Source organism: Erpetoichthys calabaricus, chromosome 2 (genome assembly GCF_900747795.2).
Source record: "Erpetoichthys calabaricus chromosome 2, fErpCal1.3, whole genome shotgun sequence".
NCBI classification, from domain to species: Eukaryota; Metazoa; Chordata; class Cladistia; order Polypteriformes; family Polypteridae; genus Erpetoichthys; species Erpetoichthys calabaricus.
Window position 1 is genome coordinate 260,320,843 of NC_041395.2, and position 27,916 is coordinate 260,348,758.

Sequence of the window (27,916 nt, forward strand, 5' to 3'; positions counted from 1 at the left end):
TATCTATAACAATTGATTAGGCTATTAAAAATTTTGGCAACGATCACTTTCATCAGTTGATTATGTCATTAGGCTGTATATGTTGTGCCATGCAATTGCATCTCTACTTCATTCAGTTGTGAACACATGTGAAGAAAGGCAGACAGTACGCAAATGCCAGAAAATACAATAATAAAATACCTAAGACTTCCAGAGCTTTGGGAGCACTCTACTCTGAACACAGAAAGAAAAAAAAAAAGGTTGATCAGTTGCAAAATGTGTAGGTCTGACATTGTATGGCACGATAGCACAACGGAGATGAACAAACATTTAAACAGAAAACATACCGTTACAGGATCTGTGGAGGAGGAAGGGTCGCTGTCATCGCTGTAGGTTGAATGTTACTTCAGCGTTATGTGATACAGATCTATAAACACAATGTTTGCTAGGGAAGGCATAATGACATGACTTCAGGTTTGAAGTGAGGAATAATTTCAAGGCACAGTCCAGCCCCCTACAATGTGAATAAAAAACACTAGATAGGCAAATGAAATAGCTATTAAATATTAAACATTCAGATTTTTACTTGCCATATTTGTTTTTTTTTTAATGTGGCAACTCTGCTAAATTATAGTGAACTACACGCATTCATGTGTAACGTTAGTGTGTGAGTGTTTACAAAAAATGGTTGCAAAGTTATGCATAATATAGGACCTTTCCGTTAAAATAAACACAATTTAAACCACTTGCTTTGCTGCAAAAGGAAAATAATCTGGACATTTCCTCAACATACGACAACTAATTTCAAACATTACTGCAAAAAAAAAAAAAAAAAAAAATGACGGAACAAATTAGATTCTTTAGTAGTGGAATACTGTGATGGTCAGATATTTAGATGATGCTTTCCCAGAAACTGAAAAAAAAAACTTTCAAAATTAAACATATAATTTAAGTGTGTGTTTAGTGTATATACATAAGCTAAATTGTGAGTTTAGTTAATTGTGTGTGTGTGTTTTCATTGCACATCCTCAGCCAGAACTGCTACTAAGTGTTTTATTTTTATTTATTACCATTTATTTTCAATGTATTATTATATAAATGTTGCATAAAATATATTTTATTTAAAATATCTACAAGTAGTTCATTTAAAAAAATACATGTCTGAAATTTTTATTCAAATCCTTTTATTTGGTGAAAAAGTTCCATTTGATGCACTTTGTGTTTAATTCCAAATTAATTGTTTTACAATCCAACTGATCGATGAATTCAACAAAATAACTGCCAGATTGATTATCAAAACAATTGCTAGTTGCAGCCCTAATTTAAATAAATTTTATAAATTAAACAACTTGACTGGTAAATAAGCAATCATAAGACCAGCTGAGGAGAAGTATAAATAAAAGGTTCTGACTGATCTCATTTTCAAATTTTAAACAACTTTCTTTGATATGAAGGATCATGCAGTGTGGCCTTATTTAAATTTCAAAAACAGTATTAAAAAAAAAACCCTGCTACATTCCTTTAAAAGCCTTTTATTTTCCATCCTTCACCTTAATTGTTTAACAATACAAATAGCATCTGGTGTGTACACAAAAACAATCTACATAAAATGACCTCTGTTTCACATAAAATACAGAATAATTAGATTTACTTCCTTAAAAAACTAATTTGTTTTACATATTGGCAATAATGAATATAATTTTACCTGCCGTAGTTGATGGCAAGGAGCGATGCTTGTAAACTACATGCATTGTCTGCACAAATATTATAAATTCCATCTAGAAATAAAATATATTATGGGCCTCCCTAATGAGGTCTCAATTAAAGCACTGTTTATTTCTGCTTCCAGGACAGAAGCAATTTTTGGAAGAATCTGTACGTTAGGGAGGACTGATGTTTGTATTATGACTTTTATATTAAAATAATTTATATGTACATACAGTTATGGCACGCCCATTTCTAACGAGCATTTTATTCCTTACATTTCTTTTGTGATTAAGATTTAGGACATTTGGTACAATTTAGCTCCAAACATTGTCTCTTCTAAACTATTATTGAACAATAACTTTTCCACCTTGTTAGTTAAAAGACCCTCGAAATTGTATGCCACACAAATCATAACCATAACACTGAGAATGATAAGTGAACGGAAGAAGTAATTCCTTTCAGATTATAGTCTCATTTTACTAACTGAGTATGGATGGGGAAGGTGAGGCAGAGTCTGACAAATTCTAGAAGTCACCTTCGTTCTCAGTTATGCCTTCTTTTTCTGGTCTTAATACCATGCAACACTTTTGTTGATGTTGCAGATTTTACAAACACAGGAAATGGATGGGTCACAGAGGGAAAAATTAAAATTAAATCTTCAAAAAAATTTATGATTTAGTAAAAATGAATGGAATTCCACCAATTGTGACAAAATTAAATCTTTCAAAATTTAAACAGTCATATTTTAGGAATAAATAATGATTAATACTAAGCACAATAAGATAATGATATAGGAAGACAAATTAGTTTTATGGCTAAAATAAATATTACATTCAATATTTAGTGATAACCATGAATAGGAGGGTTGTGAAGCTTCACAAACAATATAACTTTTTGAGTCTAACATAGGCCACTGCTTTGAATTTAACTGACATCCTTTTCATGGTTTAAGCAAAAACAACTGTATATCTCAAAATGTACATTTTTATTTTAAATAAAGACATCAATGAGACCACCAACGGACTATACAATCAGGACAAGAAAGGCACTAGAAAACAGAAAAGATTACTCAATTTTTCTTTTCCACTTACTTTCTTTCCAAAATGTAAAAATCTAAAAGACCATTTGTTTTTCTTAACATATCTTTAGTTTGAAAAATAACCTGTGAAATACTTAGAAAAAACAGTTTTTTTGCACCTTTTTTCCATGTTTAGTGAATATTCTTACAAAAAGGCTGCTCGCTAAAAAACTTGCAAAAAAGAATCGCACAACCTTCCTGGATTTTAAATTGGTAGTAACACAAATTATTAAAATTTTACTGTAATCTTCTAAAGAGGCAATATGTATTTTGCACATAGTAAAGGCATGAATGAGGCATACAGCCAAATCAGTGGAATTAATATATTTGTGTTTCCTCCACCCAAGAGTGGGAAGGTTAAATTAGAATAAAAACTGCTTAAATGTTTGCAGGATTTACAAAGAAGCATGGTTTTGGCTAATGGCAGAATACAAAATCTATCAACAAAAAAATCTGTACAGTGCATGTTGTAATTATTTATCCAAAGTCCTTTGGAAATGGAAAGAAAATATAATCACAGTGTGGACCAGCTGAACTGGAACAAGTCAAAGGTGAGAAATAAACAGGGAAAGAACAGCAAAAAGTTCACTATGGCATCTTCTCATAGCGAGATCATAGCACTTTAGGTGGTCCTTCAGCAACTCCCCATCCCCACCTGTGAAATCGGGGCAGGTGTCAGTTTCTGGGGTCATTATGTGTCTATTCGATTATATTTCACTTGTCTGCTGATAAAAGATGGTCTACAAGGGAATGGCCATTGATAGTTTCGTGGTACAATCCCTTGAACATTCTGTTCAAAATACTTGAAGGCTCTGAACCACCAAACTCGAGAAGAAAAGTTAGTTTGAGAGGCTTCTTTTAGCACCTGTAGAAAGAGATTGAGAAATTTAGCAAATACATACACCACTAAAAGGAGACTATTGTTTCTTTATTTAAAAAAAAAAGAAAAAAAAAAGAAGAAAAAGCTGCACCAATTTTGTGATAAAAAAAACCACAGGCCTCACCATAACCAGAAAGTAAGTACAGTGGAACCTCGGTTTGTGAGCATAATTTGTTCCGGAAACGTGCTCGTAGTCCAAAGCACTCGTATATCAAAGTGAATTTCCCCATAAGAAATAATGGAAACTCAGATGATTTGTTCCACAACCCAAAACTATTCATATAAAAATGATTAATACAAAATATAAAGTAAAAATACATAAAACAAATTAACTTGCACTTTACCTTTGAAAAGAATCATGGCTGGTGTGAGTGAGTTTCTAAACTCTTGTGGGATTGCACCCAACGGGACGACACGCGGAAGAGCGTCCCAAAGCAATCGCAGTCTCCCAGCGCTGTAGCAGTTCTCCGTAAAAGCAAATCCGAAAAGATCGCGGACATGCTATAAGCGCCTGCCGTCAATGGGTGATACGAGGAACAAGGAACATTATAAATGTGCAGGGCCCTGCCTGACTGCTGTGTCTGTGTATAAATAACCGCGCTGTTGCTGTTTCAAGCTGAATAAAGCTTGTGTTGCTAAAGTACTGAGACTCAGCTTCGTGTTTTAGGGTGCAAGACGGGGACTCGCATGTCACAGCACACACACACACACACGAGCGCGCGCGCACACACACGCGCGCGCACACACAGTCACAATGCTAATACTGTAGTAAACACTATACGCTCGTACGAATGTTAACAATATGAGTGAGGCACGCCGACTCAGACGGAGAATAGGAGACGATTGCCCACAATCCCGCAGTGACAGAGAGAGAGAGAAGAACCATCAGCTCAGTTGTGATCACATGATGCTCAGCAGACAAAGCGTATACAGTACATACTACTTGTACTGCAAGACCTTGCTCGTTTATCAAGTGAAAATTTATTAAAAATTTTTGCTCGTCTTGCAAAACACTCGTAAACCAAGTTACTCGCAAACCAAGGTTCCACTGTACTTTAAACATTTGTACAATTCTGGTGAAACAATCAATCAAAGTATTTCAACTCTGGAACCTGTGTGACTATGTGGGTACTTCCTTTATTGTGTTAGTTTTGTACAAAGATGGAAATTTGAGTACTTAAGCATACCCATTTAATATAAAGGTTTATTTGTACTCACCTTCTACTAGACCACCTTTACAAAAATAGAAAATGCATGTGTGTGTTTAATGTGCATAATTATTCTGATTTTTTTATGGAGGCCATCATTCTGATGATCACTGAATGGGTTGCTTTCCAGGTGGACATCCTGTTATGATTTGCCACTGAACAGGTCATTGTAAACAGGAATAATTCAGTCTGCGAATATGACTGATTGGGCTTGGCGAAATTTCCTAAATTGATTTTCGCAGTGATAATGTTGTTCGATGAATATTTTTCTAGAAACTTGCTATGTGACTGGCTTACATTCCCCATCCCAGCCCAACGCCTTAGGATGTTCTGTGAAGCCACTCTGATACAGAGCTGTAGCAGCCATGCACAGAAATTTTACACATGTGTACTGTAAAACCGCTGCTGAATTGCTCTGCTCGATGTTGCAACCTGTAAATGTACTCAAGTTGGATTTCCACCAAGCATGCATTAAAAAAAATCTTAAAAGTATTTTCATTTGAGGGGTATATTTTCTGAACATAATGAGAATGTTATGAGTACTGCCACTGAATATATAACACTAAAACACTAATCCCGGTGGGCTAGCATCCAGCTCACATGGTTAATTTGCATGAGTAGAAGGCCATTTCTGGCAACACAGTCAGAGCAAAGCTTAAGGGGGCTCTGTTCTTCTCATAAAACAAAGGAGACCCTGTAAAATAACAGAATATGTACAATGTGTTTTTTAATCTATTTTTTTATTTACTTATTGCTAATTTTTGGTCATTAGCTGTATTTTGTTTGTGGTATTCATTCCGTTTGCGTCTTATGCTGTTCCAGGCACGGTGGCGCAAAGGCTAGCACAAATCACATGTTTAGTCAAATAATCAGTCCACCATAGTTGAAAGACACTTCCCTAGCCCTCAAGGACACTTAAAAGACCACTGAACATTATAATCCACTAAAAACTAGTTTAGATCCTCCTTCCCCATTGACTTCAATGCATTAACAGAACTCAGCGAAGTTCCTGTGATTTCTTCAAACTCACAGTCAAGCAAACTCTGGAGGATTCGCTCATCACTACTGACTGAAGCACAAGTCTGGGGTTTCTGGGTAAAGGAAGTGATTGTTAGTTAAAACATGTAGCCATTGGGATCTGGTGCACCAGGAAATAGTATAAATAAGAAATTCATACTTAGTAAATGGTATTTCAGATAAGAACACCAATCTCTACAAAAAATGTGTAGCACTATCTAAAATGATATAGTATTTGGAGAGCAAAGCAATACACAATTTCTTCACGTAATAAGCTTATAGAAATTGCTTACTTGTTGATTGGCCATGGTATGATACCACCAAAAAAGTCTTGTAGTGATAAAATAAGCTACCACAACATCCACAGTATAGTGGTCGTGGGCGAGCAGAATACAGAATACTCCAACAACACTGAGAAGCCAACAGACCCAGTGATAATACCAAAATCGTCTGGGAGAATCTGAAAAATAAATAATTATGTGATTTAACAGTGTCATGGTTACATGATATGGCATTCAATACATAGTTTCCTTAATTATGCTTTCTCTTAAGTATACAGTGGGTATGGAAAGTATTCAGACCCCCTTCAATTTTTCACTCTTTGTCATATTGCAGCCATTTGCTAAAATCATTTAAATTAATTTTTTCCCTCATTAATGTACACACAGCACCCCATATTGACAGACAAAAAAAAGAATTTTTGAAATTATTGCAGATTTATTAAAAAAGAAAAACTGAAATATCACATGGTCCTAAGTATTCAGACCCTTTGCTCAGTATTTAGTAGAAGCACGCTTTTGAGCTAATACAGCCATGAGTCTTCTTGGGAAAGATGCAACAAGTTTTTCACACCTGGATTTGGGGATCCTCTGCCATTCCTCCTTGCAGATCCTCTCCAGTTCTGTCAGGTTGGATGGTAAACGTTGGTGGACAGCCATTTTTAGGTCTCTCCAGAGATGCTTAATTGGGTTTAAGTCAGGGCTCTGGCTGGGCCATTCAAGAACAGTCACAGAGTTGTTGTGAAGCCACTCCATTATTTTAGCTGTGTGCTTAGGGTCATTGTCTTGTTGGAAGGTAAACCTTCGTCCCAGTCTGAGGTCCTTAGCACTCTGGAGAAGGTTTTTGTCCAGGATATCCCTGTACTTGGCCGCATTCATCTTTCCCTCGATTGCAACCAGTCGTCCTGTCCCTGCAGCTGAAAAACACCCCCACAGCATGATGCTGCCACCGCCATGCTTCACTGTGGGGACTGTATTGGACAAGTGATGAGCAGTGCCTGGTTGTCTCCACACATACCTCAGTGCAAGACACATGACAGCCCGCATGGAGTTTGCTAAAAGACACCTGAAGGACTCTGAGATGGTGAGAAATAAGATTCTCTGGTCTGATGAGACCAAGATAGAACTTTTTGGCCTTAATTCTAAGCGGTATGTGTGGAGACAACCAGGCACTGCTCATCACTTGTCCAATACAGTCCCCACAGTGAAGCATGGCGGCGGCAGCATCATGCTGTGGGGGTGTTTCTCAGCTGCAGGGACAGGACGACTGGTTGCAATCGAGGGAAAGATGAATGCGGCCAAGTACACGGATATCCTGGACAAAAACCTTCTCCAGAGTGCTAAGGACCTCAGACTGGGCCGAAGGTTTACCTTCCAACAAGACAATGACCCTAAGCACACAGCTAAAATAACGAAGGAGTGGCTTCACAACAACTCTGTGACTGTTCTTGAATGGCCCAGCCAGAGCCCTGACTTAAACCCAATTGAGCATCTCTGGAGAGACCTAAAAATGGCTGTCTACCAACGTTTACCATCCAACCTGACAGAACTGGAGAGGATCTGCAAGGAGGAATGGCAGAGGATCCCCAAATCCAGGTGTGAAAAACTTGTTGCATCTTTCCCAAGAAGACTCATGGCTGTATTAGCTCAAAAGGGTGCTTCTACTAAATACTGAGCAAAGGGTCTGAATACTTAGGACCATGTGATATTTCAGTTTTTCTTTTTTAATAAATCTGCAACAATTTCAAAAATTCTTTTTTTTGTCTGTCAATATGGGGTGCTGTGTGTACATTAATTAGGGAAAAAATTAATTTAAACGATTTTAGCAAATGGCTGCAATATGACAAAGAGTGAAAAATTGAAGGGAGTCTGAATACTTTCCGTACCCACTGTACATTACCAATATATACTTGAATATCTTTAAAATAAATAACAGATTAATGCTTTATGATGTTTTTTTCCCCAATTCAAATATATCCAGCTGAAACACTACACGTCATTATATCATTTCTAAATTTGTTTAAATCCACAGATTTAATGTTAAGTTATTCATTCCAAACTGACAAATGCTGTTGCATGTGCACCTGGGGACCACCTTCCAGGCTATGAAGAGGTAAGCAGCAGTACACTGGGACAAGAGGGAGCACTGGTGGCAACAGTACCTTCCCTTGTTCCCACGACAACAAAAGCCGCTGGAGGAGAACATCTAGCACCACCCACGATGACCAAAAACACCCCGCCTCTCCTGTTACAGACTCAATGAAATAAAACTGGAAAGGCCCCGGAAGGTGGCATCAGATCTTGACCCAACAAAGAACTGAGCTCCGACTAACTCTAGAAATGTTTAAAGCTACATGAAGCTAATTTATTTTCTATTTCTGTGCCTGAGTGGCTATTCATTCTCACTTTGTTTAAATGGGGTTACATGGCTGGTACCCCAACATTTTTCCACTGTAGTCTGGTCTGCTTTTCCTGGTCACAATGCATAAAAGGAGGATTTGAGGAGCAGAATGCACACAATCTGAAACACAACTAAATACGTCAAGCCCTTAAACTGCATGCTATTAACACTAGAATCCCTGAAGCCTACAAAAAAAGTTGTAAACCCGGGCCACCTTAAATTCCTTTGCACCTCTCCATTAGTGTCTTTGTTTTGCAAATGTGTTGATCAGCACTGGCAGCAAGCAGCTTGCTATCCCATCCCCCCAAATGATGCAGCTGAAGTTCTCCCAGCTAAAGTCTGTTTATCTGGGTGTGAGGTGCCTTGAATTGCATAGGGTAAATAATACATTGTTATTGCCCTTAATTATGATTACACTGTACGCTGAAGAAAACTGTCAACATTGCTCAGAAAAGTGGTAATGGGACCAACTCTCTCGTCTTGTAGCTAGGCACATTTAAAATGGTAGCGAGAAGACAATATTAAGAAGCAGGTAAGGCATAAGCATGACAAACACACAAGGTATTAAAGCCCAAATCAAATACTATATTTTACATATGCACATACACAATTTATGTATAAATTATGTCAGTAATGGCAATAAAACAAGTTAAATTGTCAACTTGTGTACAATACTTACACTCTTTAATAAACAAATATGTGAGAGTTAACATGACTGTGTGTCCACTGTACAGGTAATCACCACACATAGTGTGTGACCCTGTGATTGATAGGCCTCCTCCAGCAATCATCTTCATAATTCGCCTCATTTGGGCTTCCCAGTTTCCAAACAGCTGAAAAAGCATCAAATGAAAAATGACTTAATTAAAACTTAAAACAGTCCAAGTGATCTAATAAACACAAAAGAAAAGATTTTATATACTTATTTGCATTGCATAAAATACATACTTCTAAGTTTTAAGAAAAATAAGCTATTATTTCAGGATGTTTTGCACATAACTGAATAAACTATTATTAATGTATTCACCAGCAGATCTTTGAGGTACTGTTTAAGAGCAAATTCCCCCAAAATATACAAACCAAGGGAAGTCCGATGAATGTTTTTATCTGTATTAAGTCTCTATGAAACATAATGCAAAATACTTGAGCAAATAATCAGTCAAACATGTATCCTGGTAACAAGACTTACTTTAATACTGTGAAAAATTGCAAAAACTATAAAAATAAATAAATAATAAAAACCTATATAAAAATAACATTCTAAATAACAGCCAGTATGGATTTATGAAAGAAAGCTCTAGCCAAGCCAATCTTTTACATTTTATTACAATAATTGGGGGAAAAAAATCAAAGCATACAACAATTTACTCAAGACTTTCAAAAAGCCTTTGATATGGTCCCACACTGAAGATTAATTCTAAAAGTAGAAGCTGTAGGAATCAGAGGTAACCTACAACACTAGACCTCAAGTTGGGCCTGTCCTTGGTGTGTTAGGTTTTTTGATTTATATTAATGACTTTCATTTTGGTGTAATACTTGGATGGATGGATATCTCTAACTTTATTTGTTCCCGGGGGAAATTTGTTTATTTTCAAGATCTTCCACAAAAAAGCAAAACAGATACATAAGTAAACAAATATACAAACATTATGGTCTGAACACACAAGAGAATGACTATAAAGCTAGTAAATTAAAAAGAAAGAAGAGTTCTGACTTGGCTGTCACAATCACAATGAGGCATCATGCAGACTTATTGCTGTTAGTATAAAGGGGCCCCAGTAGTCTTCCTCGACGCACTTTGCTTGTTGGTTGAAATAAATCAGTATTTAGTGTGTCAGAAAGAGGATGTGCAGCATTGTTCATAATGGAACTCAGTCTGAATTCTCTCCTTCGCTACTACCTCCAGTGGGTCCAGAGTGTGTTCCATAACTGACCCTGACCTTTTAATTAGCTTGTTGTTTCAGTGAGCCTCTCTTGAACTGATGTTACCAGCCCAGGTCACCACAGTACAGAAAAACGCACTGGCCATCACAGAATTATAGAAGATGTGAAGGATGTCACTTCCCACATTAAAGAAACACAGTCTATTAAGGAAAAAGAGCCTGCTCTGCCCTTTCTTATACAGTTCTTCTGTGTTGCTAGACCAGTCCAACCTATTATTAATGTGGACCCCCAAGTACTTGTAAGAGTGGGCCATTTCTACATCCACTCCTTGAATAGTGACCTGTTGAGAAAGTCAATAACCAGTTCCTTCGTTTTACAGATGATCAATAGACCCCAAAAGTGCAGAATCATCTGAACATTTCTGCAAGTGACATGACCTGGTGTTATATTTATAGTCTGAGGTGTACATAATGAAGAGAAGAGGAGCTAGGACTGATCCTTGTGGTGCTCCAATGTTGCTCACATCCGTATAAAAAACACTCCTTAAGTCTCACAAACTGTGATCTGCCCGACATATATTCCATTATCCAGGGCATCATAGGCTCATCCACCTGCATATCTGATTTTACAACTTAACAGGGATGGCTGGATATATATTGTATTGTATGAATGTGTATTGAAGGCACTGGAGAAATCAAAAAACTTAATTCTCACAATGCTGCCATCTTTGTCCAGGCAAGAATAAAACTTGTGCCACAGATAACTAATTGCATCTTCCACTCCAATCTTTGTCCCATAGTCAAACTGCAAACTTGTGAAATTCATAAATAATACTAAAATTGGACAAATGACAGCATGCAGCAAACACAATTCAGAAAGACCTGGGCAATCTTCAGACCTTGGTGAACATTTGGATAATGTAGTTCAAAAAAAGGGTGAAGTGCTACATGTTGGTAAAGGGAACGTTAATTATAAATACAAGATGGGAGAGACTGTATTACAGGAAGCAACCCCTGAATAGGATTTAAGTGATTTTGTTGACACAATATTTTCATCAGAAACGTTTAAAAAGGCAAATAAAATATTAGGTTATATCATAAGAACTGTTGAATATAAATCAATAGTTGTTATGCTCAGACTATATAATGCACTACTGAGACCATATCTGGAGGATTGTGTGCAGTTCTGGTGACCATGCTACAAGAAAGCCGTGCAGAGAAGTGCAACCAGATATATCCCAGGACTTAAGGACATGTTGTACTCTAACACAAGTCCGAGAATTTAACCTGTTTAGTCTCAAGTAGAGGAAACAGCGTGGGGACTTAATCCAGGTTTTATCATAAAGTACATCCATCAGAATTCTTTCAACCTAATAGTGAATCATGTATTCCAGGACGCCAGAGGAAATTAAAGGGAAAGGCATTTAGGACAGAAGTGAGAAATCAGTTCTTTTGCTCAAAGAGTTGTTGAACTCTGGAACAAACTACTGCGACAAGCAGTTGAAGTAGAAACCTAAGATCTGAATGAGAATGAGACTGAAAACTGACTTGGTGGTTAATAAAAGTATAGTGAATAAAGTTAAGACGACAAAATGTCTTAAACAAAATGTCCGTAAAAGTAGAATTAAAAATGGTTAATGGAAAGAACATGGAATATACAGTGCATCCGGAAAGTATCCACAGCGCATCACTTTTTCCACATTTTGTTATGTTACAGCCTTATTCCAAAATGGATTAAATTCATTTTTTTCCTCAGAATTCTACACACAACACCTCATAATGGCAACGTGAAAAAAGTTTACTTGAGGTTTTTGCAAATTTATTAAAAATAAAAAAACTTGAGAAATCACAAGTATTCACAGCCTTTGCTCAATACTTTGTCGATACACCTTTGGCAGCAATTACAGCCTCAAGTCTTTTTGAATATGATGGCACAAGCTTGGCACACCTATCCTTGGCCAGTTTCGCCCATTCCTCTTTGCAGCACCTCTCAAGCTCCATCAAGTTGGATGGGAAGCGTCGGTGCACAGCCATTTTAAGATCTCTCCAGAGATGTTCAATCGGATTCAAGTCTGGGCTCTGGCTGGGCCACTCAAGGACATTCACAGAGGTGTCCTGAAGCCACTCCTTTGATATCTTGGCTGTGTGCTTAGGGTTGTTGTCCTGCTGAAAGAATAACCGTCGCTCCAGTCGGAGGTCAAGAGCGCTCTGGAGCAGGTTTTCATCCAGGATGTCTCTGTACATTGCTGCAGTCATCTTTCCCTTTATCCTGACTAGTCTCCCAGTTCCTGCTGCTGAAAAACATCCCCACAGCATGATGCTGCCACCACCATGCTTCACTGTAGGGATGGTATTGGCCTGGTGATGAGCAGTGCCAGGTTTCCTCCAAACGTGACGCCTGGCATTCACACCGAAGAGTTCAATTATGTCTCATCAGACAAGAGAATTTTCTTTCTCATGGTCTGAGAGTCCTTCAGGTGCCTTTTGGCAAACTCCAGGCGGGCTGCCATGTGCCTTTTACTAAGGAGTGGCTTCCGTCTGGCCACTCTACCATGCAGGCCTGATTGGTGGATTGCTGCAGAGATGGTTGTCCTTCTGGAAGGTTCTCCTCTCTCCACAGAGGACCTCTGGAGCTCTGACACAGTGACCATCGGGTTCTTGGTCACCTCCCTGACTAAGGCCCTTCTCACTCAGTTTAGATGGCCGGCCAGCTCTAGTAAGAGTCCTGGTGGTTTCGAACTTCTTCCACTTACGGATGATGGAGGCCACTGTGCTCATTGGGACCTTCAAAGCAGCAGAAATTTTTCTGTAACCTTTCCCAGATTTGTGCCTCGACACAATCCTGTCTCGGAGGTCTACAGACAATTCCTTTGACTTCATGCTTAGTTTGTGCTCTGACATGAACTGTCAATGGTGGGTCCTTATATAGACAGGTGTGTGCCTTTCCAAATCATGTCCAGTCAACTGAATTCACCACAGGTGGACTCCAATTAAGCTGCAGAAACATCTCAAGGATGATCAGGGGAAACAGGATGCACCTGAGCTCAATTTTGAGCTTCATGGCAAAAGCTGTGAATACTTATGTACATGTGCTTTCTCAATGTTTTTATTTTTAATAAATTTGGAAAAATCTCAAGTAAACTTTTTTCACGTTGTCATTATGGGGTGTTGTGTGCAGAATTCTGAGGAAAAAAATTAATTTAATCCATTTTGGTATAAGACTGTAACATAACAAAATGTGGAAAAAGTGATGCGCTGTGAATACTTTCCGGATGCACTGTATGCATTTGTCTGGGCTTACTTTCAAATGTAATTGTTGTAAATTATGATAATAATTAGTTAAATAGCAAAATGTTCTGCCAAATTTGCCAGGGAATGATGGAAAAAGAAAACTTCTCTCATGAATTAATGACTGCTTACTCCAGCACCTATTTTTATATAGTCCTCATGATCTGTATCTTTGGGTATTCACATAGCACTCAAGGGATGCGTCACAGTAGTATCTGGTTTACAGTAAGAAAGGTAAATAAAAGCTCCCGTCAACCAGATGTGCATGTCAGTGGAGCACTCCTTTTTCTTTCTGAATCAACAGTAGAAAATAACCCAAAATATTTATTCTGCAACAAATAACTTAGAATAGTATTTAATTACTTAAGTGGCACTTTCGGCATAGAACTGATAGACTAAAAGGGACTTGTGAGAAATGTTTAAGCTTACAATTTAGAAATAAACAGAACAGGTACAAGAGTAGACAACAGTTTCAGTGAGCTGTAGGGGTCACCAGAGAATCATTTTTAAAAAACCAAGCATACATAAACCAGAGCGTTTTTTTGACTATCTGTATGTATGGGTCAGATGTGCTTATATGGTAAGACGCTTGTCATTTCAGCTTGATCTTACAAAGGGGACAACAGATGATCCAAAAAGATTCTCAGAACACTGCACACAGTGTATTGTGTAGTGATCATGGCACAGTTGGGGTAATGAGTGGGGGCAGGGAGGGGTGTTATTAGATTTCACAGGTAGCACGGAAAAACTAATTAAACCAGTCATGACAAGCAGGAGACTTGTGCTAAGGAAAGGCAAGTATAGCCTTCTCCCCTCAGCAGAAACAGTATTAGATTAATCCAAATACAGCTTAGAACAAACTCAGGTTAACAGACTTATCAATACTCACCTTTGGAGAACACTTAAAATGTATGCCAGGCACGGGGAGTGTAGTGATATACATTGTTATGCACCTGTACAAGTACAATGTGCCAACAATAAAGAAAAACCTCCGTCCAATAATGGATCTGAATGAAGAAGAAAAGAAAATTCTTAGCCATAGTTCTAAACAGAAAACATAATGGTTGAAAAGGTTTAGCATCTTTAATACAAAGGTGTATAAAAAACTGTCATCTTAAGACAGTGGAAAATTGAAAACAAATCCACATTAAGTTTAGAAAGAACCACTAAAGGAATTACAAAATTTTCAATCTGTAGTCCACATTGCCTACTAACAGTTGGGACACCATTGTGAAATGAACAGTATATGGGATTGAACATTTTTACCCTAAACTTCTCTGACTGTTTTTAACTCTTCAGGCCCTCTGCTTTTATCTAAACTCCTTGATTAAACATTTACTATTTCTTTTTGACCAGACAGGAATTTTATGACCAATTCCAGAAGACTGCAAGTAAACATAAGGCTAACTCAAGTGACCTAAAGCAGCAAAAACACACACAAGAGAACTGCTTTTGTAGTTAACTAATGTAATGTAGTAAGTACTTTCATTTTCTGCATTGTTCATAACAGTACACTTTGTATAATAGTTTGAATTTCAAACTTTATTTACAGGTGAACTTGGTTCGACCAAACAGAAAAATCCTTAAAGAAATCCTATTGTTGGAACAAGTGACCAAAAGGGAACAAAGTATTCAAATGCCACAACTGACTGAATGGTACTTATTCACTGAAACAAAAGATAAAGAAACTAATATCTGAGCAATAATGTATTTCTTCATGCAAGAAAATACCAAACACCTACTTAAGACTGATTTAAGTGTTACATGCACTGCTACAAATTAAAACTGTACTGATATTTACAAGTAGGGCTTACTGAACTTCCACTAATGCTATATTCATATTAATAGTCTGAAGGTTTTCACAAGCTCAGTTTACTTTTTATTAATTACACTTCTAAATTATAAACATAACTGTGCTATTTTAACCACCAGATGGCAGACTACACTCACATGACAGGACTACAGCCAAACATTTTCAAAAGTTACACTTGTGTGCTTATGCTGTGTGCATTATACTCTCAATATATGCCGAGACCAAAAAAACATTACATACAACTACAGTTTTAGAGAAAGCTTTGTGCGTCGTCATTTACTGTAACTGGTTAAAGCTTATGTTGTCTGTACTCTATGCATCACTGTTTTGTGCGCGATTGTTAAATTCACCAAGAGTGTACTGAAACTACATACACAGAGCAAGGGCATACTGGCAGTGTATATTCAACAATATGATACGGTGTTTAGCATTTGTTTTACAGAATTTAAACAGCCCCGGACAAGCACATTGTATTTTTGGGGCACTGACTTACAACTTTGCAGCGATGCAAATTTTAGCAAGGGATTCAAAATTTAATTTTTTAAATTGAAGTTTTAAATTTTCAAATGGGATTAAAGTGAGTTCTGTGCAGAAGCGAGTAGGAATCTGTTGAGAAGAAAAATGTTCCACATAGCTATATACTTTATACTGAAAAACTGCACAAGTTCCCACATTGAAAACAAAATTATATTTGCAGATGAAACGACTTTTTGGCTCTGACAATGAGGAGAATAAGCCAATTAATAAACTCCTTTCACACATGCTGACCATCACAGGGATATAACAAAAATCTACTGGGTTCCGAACATGCTGTACATCTTCCAGGCTATCTGCATGTGAACTGCATTGAACATTATAATAAATAACTAGTATATCACCATCATTTATGCTTTAACTGTTTATGGAAACAAAAATCATATTTTTGGCTTATTACATATTTTACACATGGATGTGAGTTATTTACGCACGCAGAAGTAGTTTAACTCATATTGGGAACAGGAGACACTGTATAAGCAGCAGAATAAGGCCTTTTGAAGTGTATACATTCAGACCGAAATTAGGAAGTACAATTACAGCTCAGGCATTTTTTAACTATTCATATGAGAATATAATACAGCATTTCAAAAAGATGATAAAGGGGCTGCTCTAATACCCTGTTGTGCTTTTCTATTATGTCATCAGGAGTTAGCATCCAAGTCCATTCTTGTTGAACGTTGTCAAGAGTTACATTACAGCCTTTGGACATATTTTCCAAGCCAAGCTCACTGGACAACTGAAGAGTCAAGAAAACAAGAGAGAGACAAGAAACTGCCACGTTCTTGTTGTGACAGACTTATGACGATGATAATAATATGCTACAAATTAAAATTACCATTAAGAACTAGGGAGTTTTTTTTTTTTTTTTTTTTTTTTTTACCTCTAATGTGTTTTGTCCTCCACCACTTGTTTTGAGGTGTGTCATTATGGGTTAGTCATGAGTAATAAAGTAGATTCTATAAGGAGGACCATAAGGAGGACTAGACAACAGACGACTCAGGAAATGACACACTGTATAACAGTTTACAGGTATCTAGATATTACGTTGCAAAAGTAGTTTTGCAAGGTTAGTAATTTGGAAAAAAGTGTCCATAAAATTAATGGATTATGAAACAAGAGTTATTCTTCATGTAACTGAAGGAGAAAATTAAGCTCTGTTACTGAGATGGCTGTTATTTTCCCCCGTTTTACAGTTGCTTCAGTCTTGTAATTTGGAAACATTTTCTACCAGGTTAGGGAAAAATCGCAGGTCTGCTGTATTTCTTTGCTTACCGTTTCTGCAAGGGAACTGTATACTTTATAACTATTCAATTCATTTAAAAGCCTTGCCTTAATATTTAAACAGTTTATACAATGCAATAACCGCAAACTTACAGCTGGGCTCATTAACTGTTAAGCTGGTGTCACACTACAGGACTTGCTCTCTAACAAGAAGTTGGAATGGCTGCAGTTGCTAATCTTGATTCTCAGGACTTTTCCACATGATTCAAAATCTTATTGGTGCATGACTGCATCCAATGTGGAACATACCGATACAAAAACAGAAGCATCAAACACGACTGGCTCTGCCATTTTCACAGTCCAAAACTCTCACTTTCTTTCTGTCCATGCAGTCACCATTGTTTTCACTGTCTGTCAGCATAGCATGCATTATCTGTTAGACTGCACGCTGGCTGTAAACCTTCTGACACAAGAGTTCACTTCTACAAATTGCAACTTGATAAAAGAAAATCAGACCAGTCCGATTTTGTTGCAGCAAGTCATTGGGAGCTGTAAAGACCATTTAAGAGCATTATGACTGAGTCAACTCAACTTTTGCCGTCATTCATCATAGTACATGGTTGATCAAAATTCCAATTTTTACAATCCCAGTTGCATAGGCAAAACAACATACATTTAACATACACCATAACATCACCAAATCTTGGAGAAAGATGATGTTATAGGACATGGCTATGCTGGTCTTAATGCTGCGGTATTTTCTAACCGACGACAGTAGGTCAAAAAAGTATGTGTCATGGGTAACAGATGGCGGAGGCACTACGCAAACAGTATGTCTGAAAAATGCCCTGGACCGAGGAGAGGGAGACCCCTATGATCCTCTTAGCTGTCTTCACTATGTGCTGCAGAATCTTGTGCTCATGGGCTTTGCTGTTTCCAAACCACACGGTGATGCAGTATGTCAGGATGCTCACTACAATTCCTCTGTAAACGGACGAAAGAATGGGTTTGTTATGCTGATTCCCTTCACTTTCCACAGAACATTAAGGTGTCATTGTGCCTTCTTCACAGAAGAGATGGTGTTGATTGTCCAGGAGGTCATTAGAAATGTACACACCAGGAAACTTGTTGGTATTGACTCTCTCCACAGCAGAGTCATTGATGAGGTGAGGGGAATAGTCGACCAATGTTCTCCTGAAATCGACAAACATCTCTTTTGTCTTATTGACATTTAGGGATACATTATATTCACTACACCACCTCACCAGATGTTTCAACCTCCTCTCTGTAGAATGCGTAATCATCACTGCTGATGATGCCTACTATGGTTGTATTATCCACAAACTTGACAATGACATTGGACTTGGCGGTACAGTTGTTGGTGAACAGCGTGAACAATAGTGGACTCGGAACACAGCCTTGGTGGGGGCCTGTGCTCTGCCCGATGGTGTTTGATGTTCTACTGCCAACATACATCTGCCAATATGCATCGACTGTGGTCTCTCTACCAAAAAGTCTAGAATCCAATTATACAGTGAAGTGTCAAGGCCCGGCAGAGGCAGTTTTTGGGGAATGATCGTGTTGAATGCCGAGCTGAAATCAACAAACAGCATTCTGACATACTGTTGTTCAGGTGAGACATTACAGTATGTAAGGTATAGGAGATGGTGTCATCAGCAGAGCGGTTTGGACTGTAAGCAAAGCAGTGGGTCCACTGAGGTGGGGGGGATGGAGTTGATAACTCTTCTTACCATCTGCTCAAAGCACTTAGTCATGATAGGAATCAGTGATACAGGATGGTAGTCATTAAGACACATCACTGCCGACTCCTTTAGCACATGAATAACAATGGTCTTTTTGAAGATCATGGTGATCATGCTTAGAGAGATGTTAAAGATGTCTGTGAAGACATCAGCCAGTTGGTTGGAACAGTCTCTGGCCCTGGAATGTCGTCTGATACTGCAGCTTACTGTGGCTTCATTCTGGAAAGCGTCCTCCTTACATCGGTAGGTCCAGACTGAGCGCATGTTCTTCAGGGGTGGGTGTGGACTTGTATGCCCGCTTGTTGTTTTAAGCCCTGAAACGTGCATAGAAGTTATTAAGCAGGTCAAGGAGGCAAGCATCAGTGCCGTTGGCCTGTGGTGATATTTTATAATCTGATAAGGCCTGAATGCTCTGCCACATGCACCTAGGATCTTTCAAATCAGTAGGGCCCTATGATTTCTGTGATGTGGAAAACACTGACGGGATCACAGAATTAACACTTAAAAACGGATTTTAGATTTAAACACAGAAATGTGTGGAATTTAGAGACTGAAGGGGTGACTGTTACAAAACTTCCCAATAAACGCTTGAATAATCTGCAGTTCTGTCATTCAAATACTATTTTCTAGTTTGTTGTTTTTGAAACAAATGCAAATTCTTCATAGAAATCCAGTCGTGCCTCTGTTTGTGCACGTTTCCTGTATGTTTTCTCATTAAAGGGATGCGAATTAGGCAGCTACATGAGACAGAAATGTCGAAGCGATCAGTATCAGATACCCTAACTATGTTGAAAAGACTAAAACACGAACTGCAAAATTTAGGGCACAATAATATCCTGGTGACTTTTACAAATCTGGACAACTTTTCTGCAAGTTTTTTCAGCATACCATAGACTGGACATGAAAATATACTTGCAATGACCACTTCAAATCTAAAACCCATCTCAAAAACAAGGAGAAATTAAGATCAAAAAGTGTTCCCCTTCAGGTAACAACAGAGGAAACAACAAAACCGTCAGATGCAAGACACTAGTTTGTGGCCATGCGAGTCAGACATACTGCTTGAAAAAAATGACGAAGATGCATCATTTCTTATTAATCATTGTAAACAAGGAGGCACGCTACCAGAAAATGAGAGCAGTCTTTGTCAAACTCATTTGTCCTGTGTCTTTGAACATCATATGGACGCCGTTCTTTGAAAGATTTGTGGCAAGAAAATATATGTTGTAGTTGATGAAACCACTGAGAGCCGAGACCACATAGTTCTCATCCTAGTGATAGGCGAGTACACATTTGGCTGTATGGTAATTGTTTTATGTAGGCAGTTCTAATTGTACATGATGCATTTACTGTGAATCATTTACCTGATTAAATTATAGAGGTATTTAACCGGTACTAACAGTCTTTCCTGTAGAAAAATGTTATTAGCGAACGGCACTGGTTGTTAACGGTTTCCCTTTTAAAAATTAACAATGATGTTTTGGGATTTAGTAAGTGATTTGCCTCACGGTGACGAGGCACGCAAGGACCACATTGGACTCTTTTGTTATAAAATCGTCACCTACAAACCCGGGGAGAAGAGCAGGCTTCTCCGATGCAACAAGCCCTTAAAAGCGGGTCACTCTTTCTTTTTTCTAAAAGTGAAGTTAACCTTCATCTCAGAAGGATGCATCAAACTAGTAACAGCTCTTACAGTTCTGGAGGGCACTCACTGTCCTATTGTCTCAGCATCATGGAGAATCTGGGCTCCTACCTGATGAATGGAACTGCAAAATAAGGTTGAGTGCTAGTGTGCTGTTTCATTAAAAGGAATGTAAAGTGCCATTTCATTATTGTTTGTTTTGTTGTAGCTGTTACAACTTCCTAACAAAAAAAAACCAAAAACAAACAAAAAAAAAAACCCGTAAAAACCCAAAATTCCAAATCAAGGAAAAATAAAGCTGTGAAAACCGAAAAAAAAAAAACGGAATTTGTGAAAAAAATAAAATCTAGGGCCTTAAATCAGAGTAATTGTTGTTAATCTTCTGTGCATACGAACGCTTGGCTTTCCTGACGGACTTGGAAATTTTAGTCCATGCTGATCTGAGAGCCTCTTTGTCTCCTGATCTAAAGGCAGCATCTATTGCTCTCAGCAGAGCGTGGACCTCAGCTGTCAGCTATGGTTTTCTGGTTGACACATACAAGGATGATTTTTTTTAAATAGTGACATTCTCAATGCACTTTCCTATGTACCCAGTCACAGAGTCAGTGTATTACTCTAAGTTAATATGCTGGTTATAGGTGGCTACCTCCACCTGTCTGTACACTCAAAAAAGTCCAGCAATGCTATGTTAGCTCCTTCAGGCCTGACTCTGATTCTCTCTGGTTCTTTGTACAGGCCTGGATTGTTTCAGCAGTGGCCTGTATTTTGGGAGCAGCATAACACAGCAGTGGTCTGAGAATCCCAAATGGGGGCAGAGAATAGCCTTGGGAGAGTCTTTAATATTAGTGTAAGGAAAAAAAAAAAAAAAAAAAGGTCCAGCGTATTATCTCCCATTGTGGCAAAGTTGATATGATGGTAAAACTTTGGTGCTAAATTTTTTAAGTCGGCATAATCTAAATGCCAGCAATGATAATAATAATTAAAAAAAAGCCACCAAGATGGGCCATCAGATGCTCAACGATGACATCATGCAGCTGTCACAGCATCACATTTGCATTCATTCTGAGGGAAGGTATATACACTGTAATCGAAGTGAATTCTCTCGGCAGATAAAACAGACATTTCACAACTAAAAACTACAGCTGAGCCGAAAGTCGCGACTGCCATAGCATGAACATACCCGACATGTTTACATGAACAGTCTCCCGTAGCAAGTCTTACAAGAAGTAGTAATATCTCTATCTACACAAAACGGTGTTAATACTTGTAGATGAATAGCTGCGTCAGGGACATTGCTTTGCAACCATGTTTCTGAGAAAATAAACAACAATTCCTCGTTCCAGACTAGATGTTGAACTGGAGTCTCAGATGGTTTATTTTCCGTAGAGCTTACATTGGCCAGTATCGCTGACAAGAAAGCTGGATGGCTAGTCTTGGCCTTCAGCCTACAAGAGACTCCCAACCGCTTAACTTGCTTCTGCATTGTGGTGCCTCCTAGCCCCAGAAACTGAGTGGAATTTTGTCCACATATTAGTCCTACGTTGCTTAGCCTGTGACCGATATAGAAATTGAAGGTACTTCCATGTGTGTTCTTTAAGCCCAAAGCCATAACAATATCATGACTGTAACTAAAACGAAAAGGGCAAGCACTCCTGGAAACTCCTGGATGGACATTTACACAAACATTACTATAGTATGTGGAAGACAAAGAGGCTGCTGTGTTCATGTGCGGCACCATCTTGTCTCTACAAAGCATTACAAAACATTTCTAACAAGGAAGTCAAACTTTTGGAAGGTGGGAGAGACACCCATGGAGATATGGGGAGAACCTGAGAAATCTGGTGCACACTTTGTAATTTTAGCTTGATTAATGCGGCCCCAGTGTGTTTCTTCGTGTCGGTCCCAAGCCCTGGTAAATGGGGAAGGTTATGTCGGGAAGGGCGTCCGGTGTAAAAATTTGCCACATCAATATGTAGACAACAATAGAAATTTCCATACCGGATCGGTCGAGCCCTGGGTTAACAACGACCGCCACCAGTACTGTTAGTCAACAGGGTGCAGGAGGAAATTGGGCTACTGTTGGCCGAAGAAGAAGAGGAGGGAGATGTGACCAGAGGCAGGAGGAGAGGAGGAAGGTAAAGAGAGTGGAACTGAAGGTAGGAACTTTGAATGTTGGCAGTATGACTGGTAAGGGGAGAGAGTTAGCAGATATGATGGAGAGAAGGAAGGTTGATATATTGTGCGTGCACAAGGAAGGGAGAAAAAGACCTGTACCAATTGGCTAGACAGAGGCACCGAGCTAGGAAAGATGTACAGCAGGTTAGGTGATAAAGGATAAAGATGGAAACGAACTTACAAGCGAGGAGAGTGTGTTGAGCAGATTGAAAGAGTACTTTGAGAGGCTGATGAATGAAGAGATTAGCAAGGAGAAAGTAAGGACAGCTAAGAATATGATGAAGAATGGCAAAGCCGTTGGTCCAGATGACATACCTGTGGAAGCATGGAGGTGTTTAGGAGAGATGGCTTTGGAGTTTTTAACCAGATTGCTTAATGGAATCTTGGAAAGTGAGAGGATGCCTGAGGAGTGGAGAAGAAGTGTACTGGTGCCAATATTTAAGAATAAGGGGGATATGCAGAACTGTAGTAACTACAGGGGGATAAAATTGATGAGCCACAGCATGAAGTTATGGGAACGAGTAGTGGAAGCTAGGTTAAGAAGGGAGGTGATGATTAGTGAGCAGCAGTATGGTTTCATGCCAAGAAAGAGCGCCACAGATGTGATGTTTGCTCTGAGAGTGTTGATGGAGAAGTATAGAGAAGGCCAGAAGGAGTTGCATTGCGTCTTTGTGGACCTGGAGAAAGCATATGACATGGTGCCTCGAGATGAGTTGTGGTACTGTATGAGGAAGTGGGGAGTAGCAGAGAAGTATGTAAGAGTTGTACAGGATATGTACGAGGGAAGTGTGACTGTGGTGAGGTCTGCGGTGGGAGTGACTGATACATTCAAGGTGGAGGTGGGATTACATCAGGGATCGGCTCTGAGCCCTTTCTTATTTGCAATGGTGATGGACAGGTTGACAGGCGAGATTAGACAGGAGTCCCCGTGGACTATGATGTTTGCTGATGACATTGTGATCTGTAGCGATAGCAGGGAGCAGGTTGGAGAGACCCTGGAGAGGTGGAGATATGCTCTAAAGAGGAGAGGAATGAAGGTCAGTAGGAACAAGACAGAATACATGTGTGTAAATGAGAGGGAGGTCAGTGGAATGGTGAGGATGCAAGAAGTAGGAGTTGGCGAAAGTGGATGAGTTTAAATACTTGGGCTCAACAGTACAGAGTAATGGGGACTGTGGAAGAGAGGTGAAAAAGAGTGCAGGCTGGGTGAAGAAGAGTGTCAGGAGTGATTTGTGACAGACAGATATCAGCAAGAGTGAAAGGGAAGGTCTAGAGGACAGTAGTGAGACCAGCTATGTTATATGGGTTGGAGACGGTGGCACTGACCAGAAAGCAGGAGACAGAGCTGGAGGTGGCAAAGTTGAAGATGCTAAGATTTGCATTGGGTGTGACGAGGATGGACAGGATTAGAAATGAGTACATTAGAGGGTCAGCTCAAGTTGGACGGTTGGGAAACAAAGTCAGAGAGGAGAGATTGCACTGGTTTGGACATATGCAGAGGAGAGATGCTGAGTATATTGGGAGAAGGATGCTAAGGATAAAGCTGCCAGGCCAGAGAAAAAGAGGAAGGCCTAAGAGAAGGTTTATAGATGTGGTGAGAGAGGACATGCAGGTGATGGGTGTAACAGAACAAGATACAGAGGACAGAAAGATATGGAAGAAGATGATCTGATGTGGCAACCCCTAATGGGAGCAGCTGAAACAAGAAGTGGCTTATGAAATCAGAAAAAAAAAAATCACTTTAAAGTTGTTTTATATGTGTATAAGATTGTAATACTGAATGTTGCAACATATGAGGTGTGTTCTCTGAGACGATCTGAATGGCTTACATGGTACTGAAAGCCAGGGAAATAATTTTTAAGGGTCAATTTTTGCCTGATTAACTTTAATCCAAGGGATTTTTTATGAAGAAATAAAAGCATTTTGCAAAATATACACACAAATGTTACCTTATAATACAGAAAAATTTACAAATTCATTAATAAGCATATATATCACTTTCTTTTTCATATAAAAAAAAACAACATCAAAATGTAAGCAATAATGATTACTGTGATCCCAATAAAAGAAAACTTTCATATATTGAAAGTTAGTGGTTCTCAAAGCTCTTCCATACTGTAAGCCAATTTGCTGAAGTGAAAGATATAGCAAACTTACTGCCAACTGTCTAGTAGCATACTTCAGCATTACCATTAAGTTATTTTACTAATGGAATTTACTGTATGTGAAAAACATTAAAATTCTAATCCAATTTTGTTGGATGTGTATTTCAAATCCCCAGATTACAGCTAGTGATCAATAGTAACTCCTTGGAAATGAAGCGACTATAACAGCTGGAAGACTGAAGTGTCACATGTCACCATCTGTATGAAATTAAAGGACTGGCCAGACTCAATATGAATTTAAGAGACAGATTTGCAGAATGACTGATAAAGTTTGAGCAGAAGAAGGACTAAGTTTGAAGAAGTGTCAAACAAAAGAAAGAGAAAGAGAAAAAAGCTGTTGATTTAGTACAGTAATCCTCAAAGTCCTGAGCACAAAGGCAACTTTTGGAAAATGAGCTGGGGCTGGTGGGCCTTAATATTATTTTTAAACTTTTTTGTAACAGCAGTTTATTTTTCCCTTTGTCTACTTGTTCCTCACGTTCAAATTTCTAATTTGTATTTTTAACATCTTGTGAAAGAGGAATACACAATTAACAGTTGTTATGTCTCTAAATGCTGTATAACAAGTCTAACATGTTATTGGATTCAGTGACATTGCAGGTCCATGGTGAGTTTACTGAAGGCAGGCTTGTGGAAGGTCAGAGTAAGGTGCTTGAACTAGTTCAGATGCTTCTCTGCGAGATGGTTTCAACCCAGATTTTTTAACAAGATTCTTTATTTAAACTCCTGACTTATAAATGCTTCCCATGGGCTCACCACCTATGGGAGGGGCCAAGGAGGTCAGGTGCAGTGTGAGTTGGGTGGTGGCCGAAGGCGGGGACCTTGGCGGTCTGATCCTCGGCTACAGAAACTGGCTCTTGGGACGTGGAATGTCACCTCTCTGAAGGGGAAGGAGCCTGAGCTAGTGCGCGAAGTTGAGAGGTTCCGGCTAGATATAGTTGGACTCACCTCGACGCACAGCTTGGACTCTGGAACCAATCTCCTTGAGAGGGGCTGGACTCTCTACCACTCTGGAGTTGCCCCCGGTGAGAGGCGCCGAGCAGGTGTGGGTATACTTATTGCCCCCCAACTTGGAGCCTGTACATTGGGGTTTACCCCGGTGGACGAGAGGGTAGCCTCCCTTCGCCTTCGGGTGGGGGGACGGGTCCTAACTGTTGTTTGTGCGTATGCACCGAACAGCAGTTCGGAGTACCCACCCTTTTTGGAGTCCCTGGAGGGGGTGCTAGAGGGCATACCTTCTGGGGACTCCCTCGTTCTGCTGGGAGACTTCAATGCTCACGTGGGCAATGACAGTGAGACCTGGAAGGGCGTGATTGGGAGGAATGGCCCCCCCGATCTGAACCCGAGTGGTGTTTTGTTATTGGACTTCAGTGCTCGTCACGGATTGTCCATAACGAACACCATGTTCAAGCATAGGGGTGTTCATATGTGCACTTGGCACCAGGACACCCTAGGCCTCAGTTCGATGATCAACTTTGTGGTCATGTCGTTGGACTTGCGGCCACATGTCTTGGACACTCGGGTGAAGAGAGGGGCGGAGCTGTCAACTGATCACCACCTGGTGGTGAGTTGGCTTCGATGGTGGGGGAGGATGCCGGTCAGGCGTGGTAGGCCCAAACGTGTTGTGAGGGTCTGCTGGGAACGTCTGGCAGAGCCCCCTGTCAGAAGTAGCTTCAACTCCCACCTCCGGCAGAACTTCGACCACATCCCGAGGGAGGTGGGGGACATTGAGTCCGAATAGGCCATGTTCCGTGCCTCTATTGTTGAGGCAGCTGACCGGAGCTGTGGCCGTAAGGTGGTCGGTGCCTGTCGTGGCGGCAATCCCCGAACCCGCTGGTGGACACCGGCGGTGAAGGATGCCGTCAAGCTGAAGAAGGAGTCCTACAGGACCCTTTTGTCCTGTGGGACCCCGGAGGCAGCTGATAGGTACCGGCAGGCCAAGCAGAATGCGGCTTTGGTGGTTGCTGAGGCAAAAACTCGGGCGTGGGAGGAGTTTGGGGAGGCCATGGAGAATGACTTTCGGACGGCTTCGAGGAGATTCTGGTCCACCATCCGGCGTCTCAGGAAGGGGAAGCAGTGCAGTGTCAACACTGTATATGGTGGGGATGGTGCGCTGCTGACCTCGACTCGGGACGTTGTGGGTCGGTGGGGGGAATACTTCGAAGACCTCCTCAATCCCATTAACATGCCTTCCAATGAGGAAGCAGAGCCTGGGGACTCAGAGGTGGGCTCCCCCATCTCTGGGACTGAGGTCACCGAGGTGGTCAAAAAACTCCTTGGTGGCAGGGCCCCGGGGGTGGATGAGATACACCCGGAGTTCCTCAAGGCTCTGGATGTTGTAGGACTGTCTTGGCTGACACGCCTCTGCAACATCGCATGGACATCAGGGACAGTGCCTCTGGATTGGCAGACCGGGGTGGTGGTCCCCCTCTTTAAGAAGGGGGATCGGAGGGTGTGTTCCAACTACAGAGGGATCACACTCCTCAGCCTCCCTGGAAAAGTCTATTCAGGGGTCCTGGAGAGGAGGGTCCGTCGGATAGTCGAGCCTCGGATTCAGGAGGAACAGTGTGGTTTTCGTCCTGGTCGCGGAACAGTGGACCAGCTCTATACCCTTAGCAGGGTCCTGGAGGGTGCATGGGAGTTTGCCCAACCAGTCTACATGTGTTTTGTGGACTTAGAAAAGGCATTCGACCGTGTCCCTTGGGGAATCCTGTGGGGGGTACTCCGAGAGTATGGGGTACCGGCCCCCCTGATAAGGGCTGTTCAGTCCCTGTACGATCGGTGCCAGAGCTTGGTCCGCATTGCCGGCAGTAAGTCGAACCCGTTTCCAGTGAGAGTTGGACTCCGCCAGGGCTGCCCTTTGTCACCGATTCTGTTCATA

At 40.0% G+C, this 27,916-nt stretch overlaps 1 protein-coding gene across 3 annotated transcripts in view; it reads right to left on the reverse strand.

Moving 5' to 3' along the window:
- Positions 1-1,495: 1,495 nt before the first annotated feature.
- Positions 1,496-27,916, reverse strand: part of sgms1b (sphingomyelin synthase 1b) — a 257,517-nt gene continuing 231,096 nt past the window's right edge. For all 3 annotated transcript variants that reach the window (XM_028795426.2, XM_028795423.2, XM_028795424.2), the window contains 4 exons: positions 14,609-14,726; positions 9,228-9,381; positions 6,163-6,329; positions 1,496-3,629 (listed from right to left, as the gene is read on the reverse strand). In XM_028795426.2, coding sequence (XP_028651259.2) covers positions 3,456-3,629; positions 6,163-6,329; positions 9,228-9,381; positions 14,609-14,726 — 613 coding nt within the window. In that variant the 3' untranslated portion in view covers positions 1,496-3,455. The remainder of the gene's footprint in view (positions 3,630-6,162; positions 6,330-9,227; positions 9,382-14,608; positions 14,727-27,916) is intronic.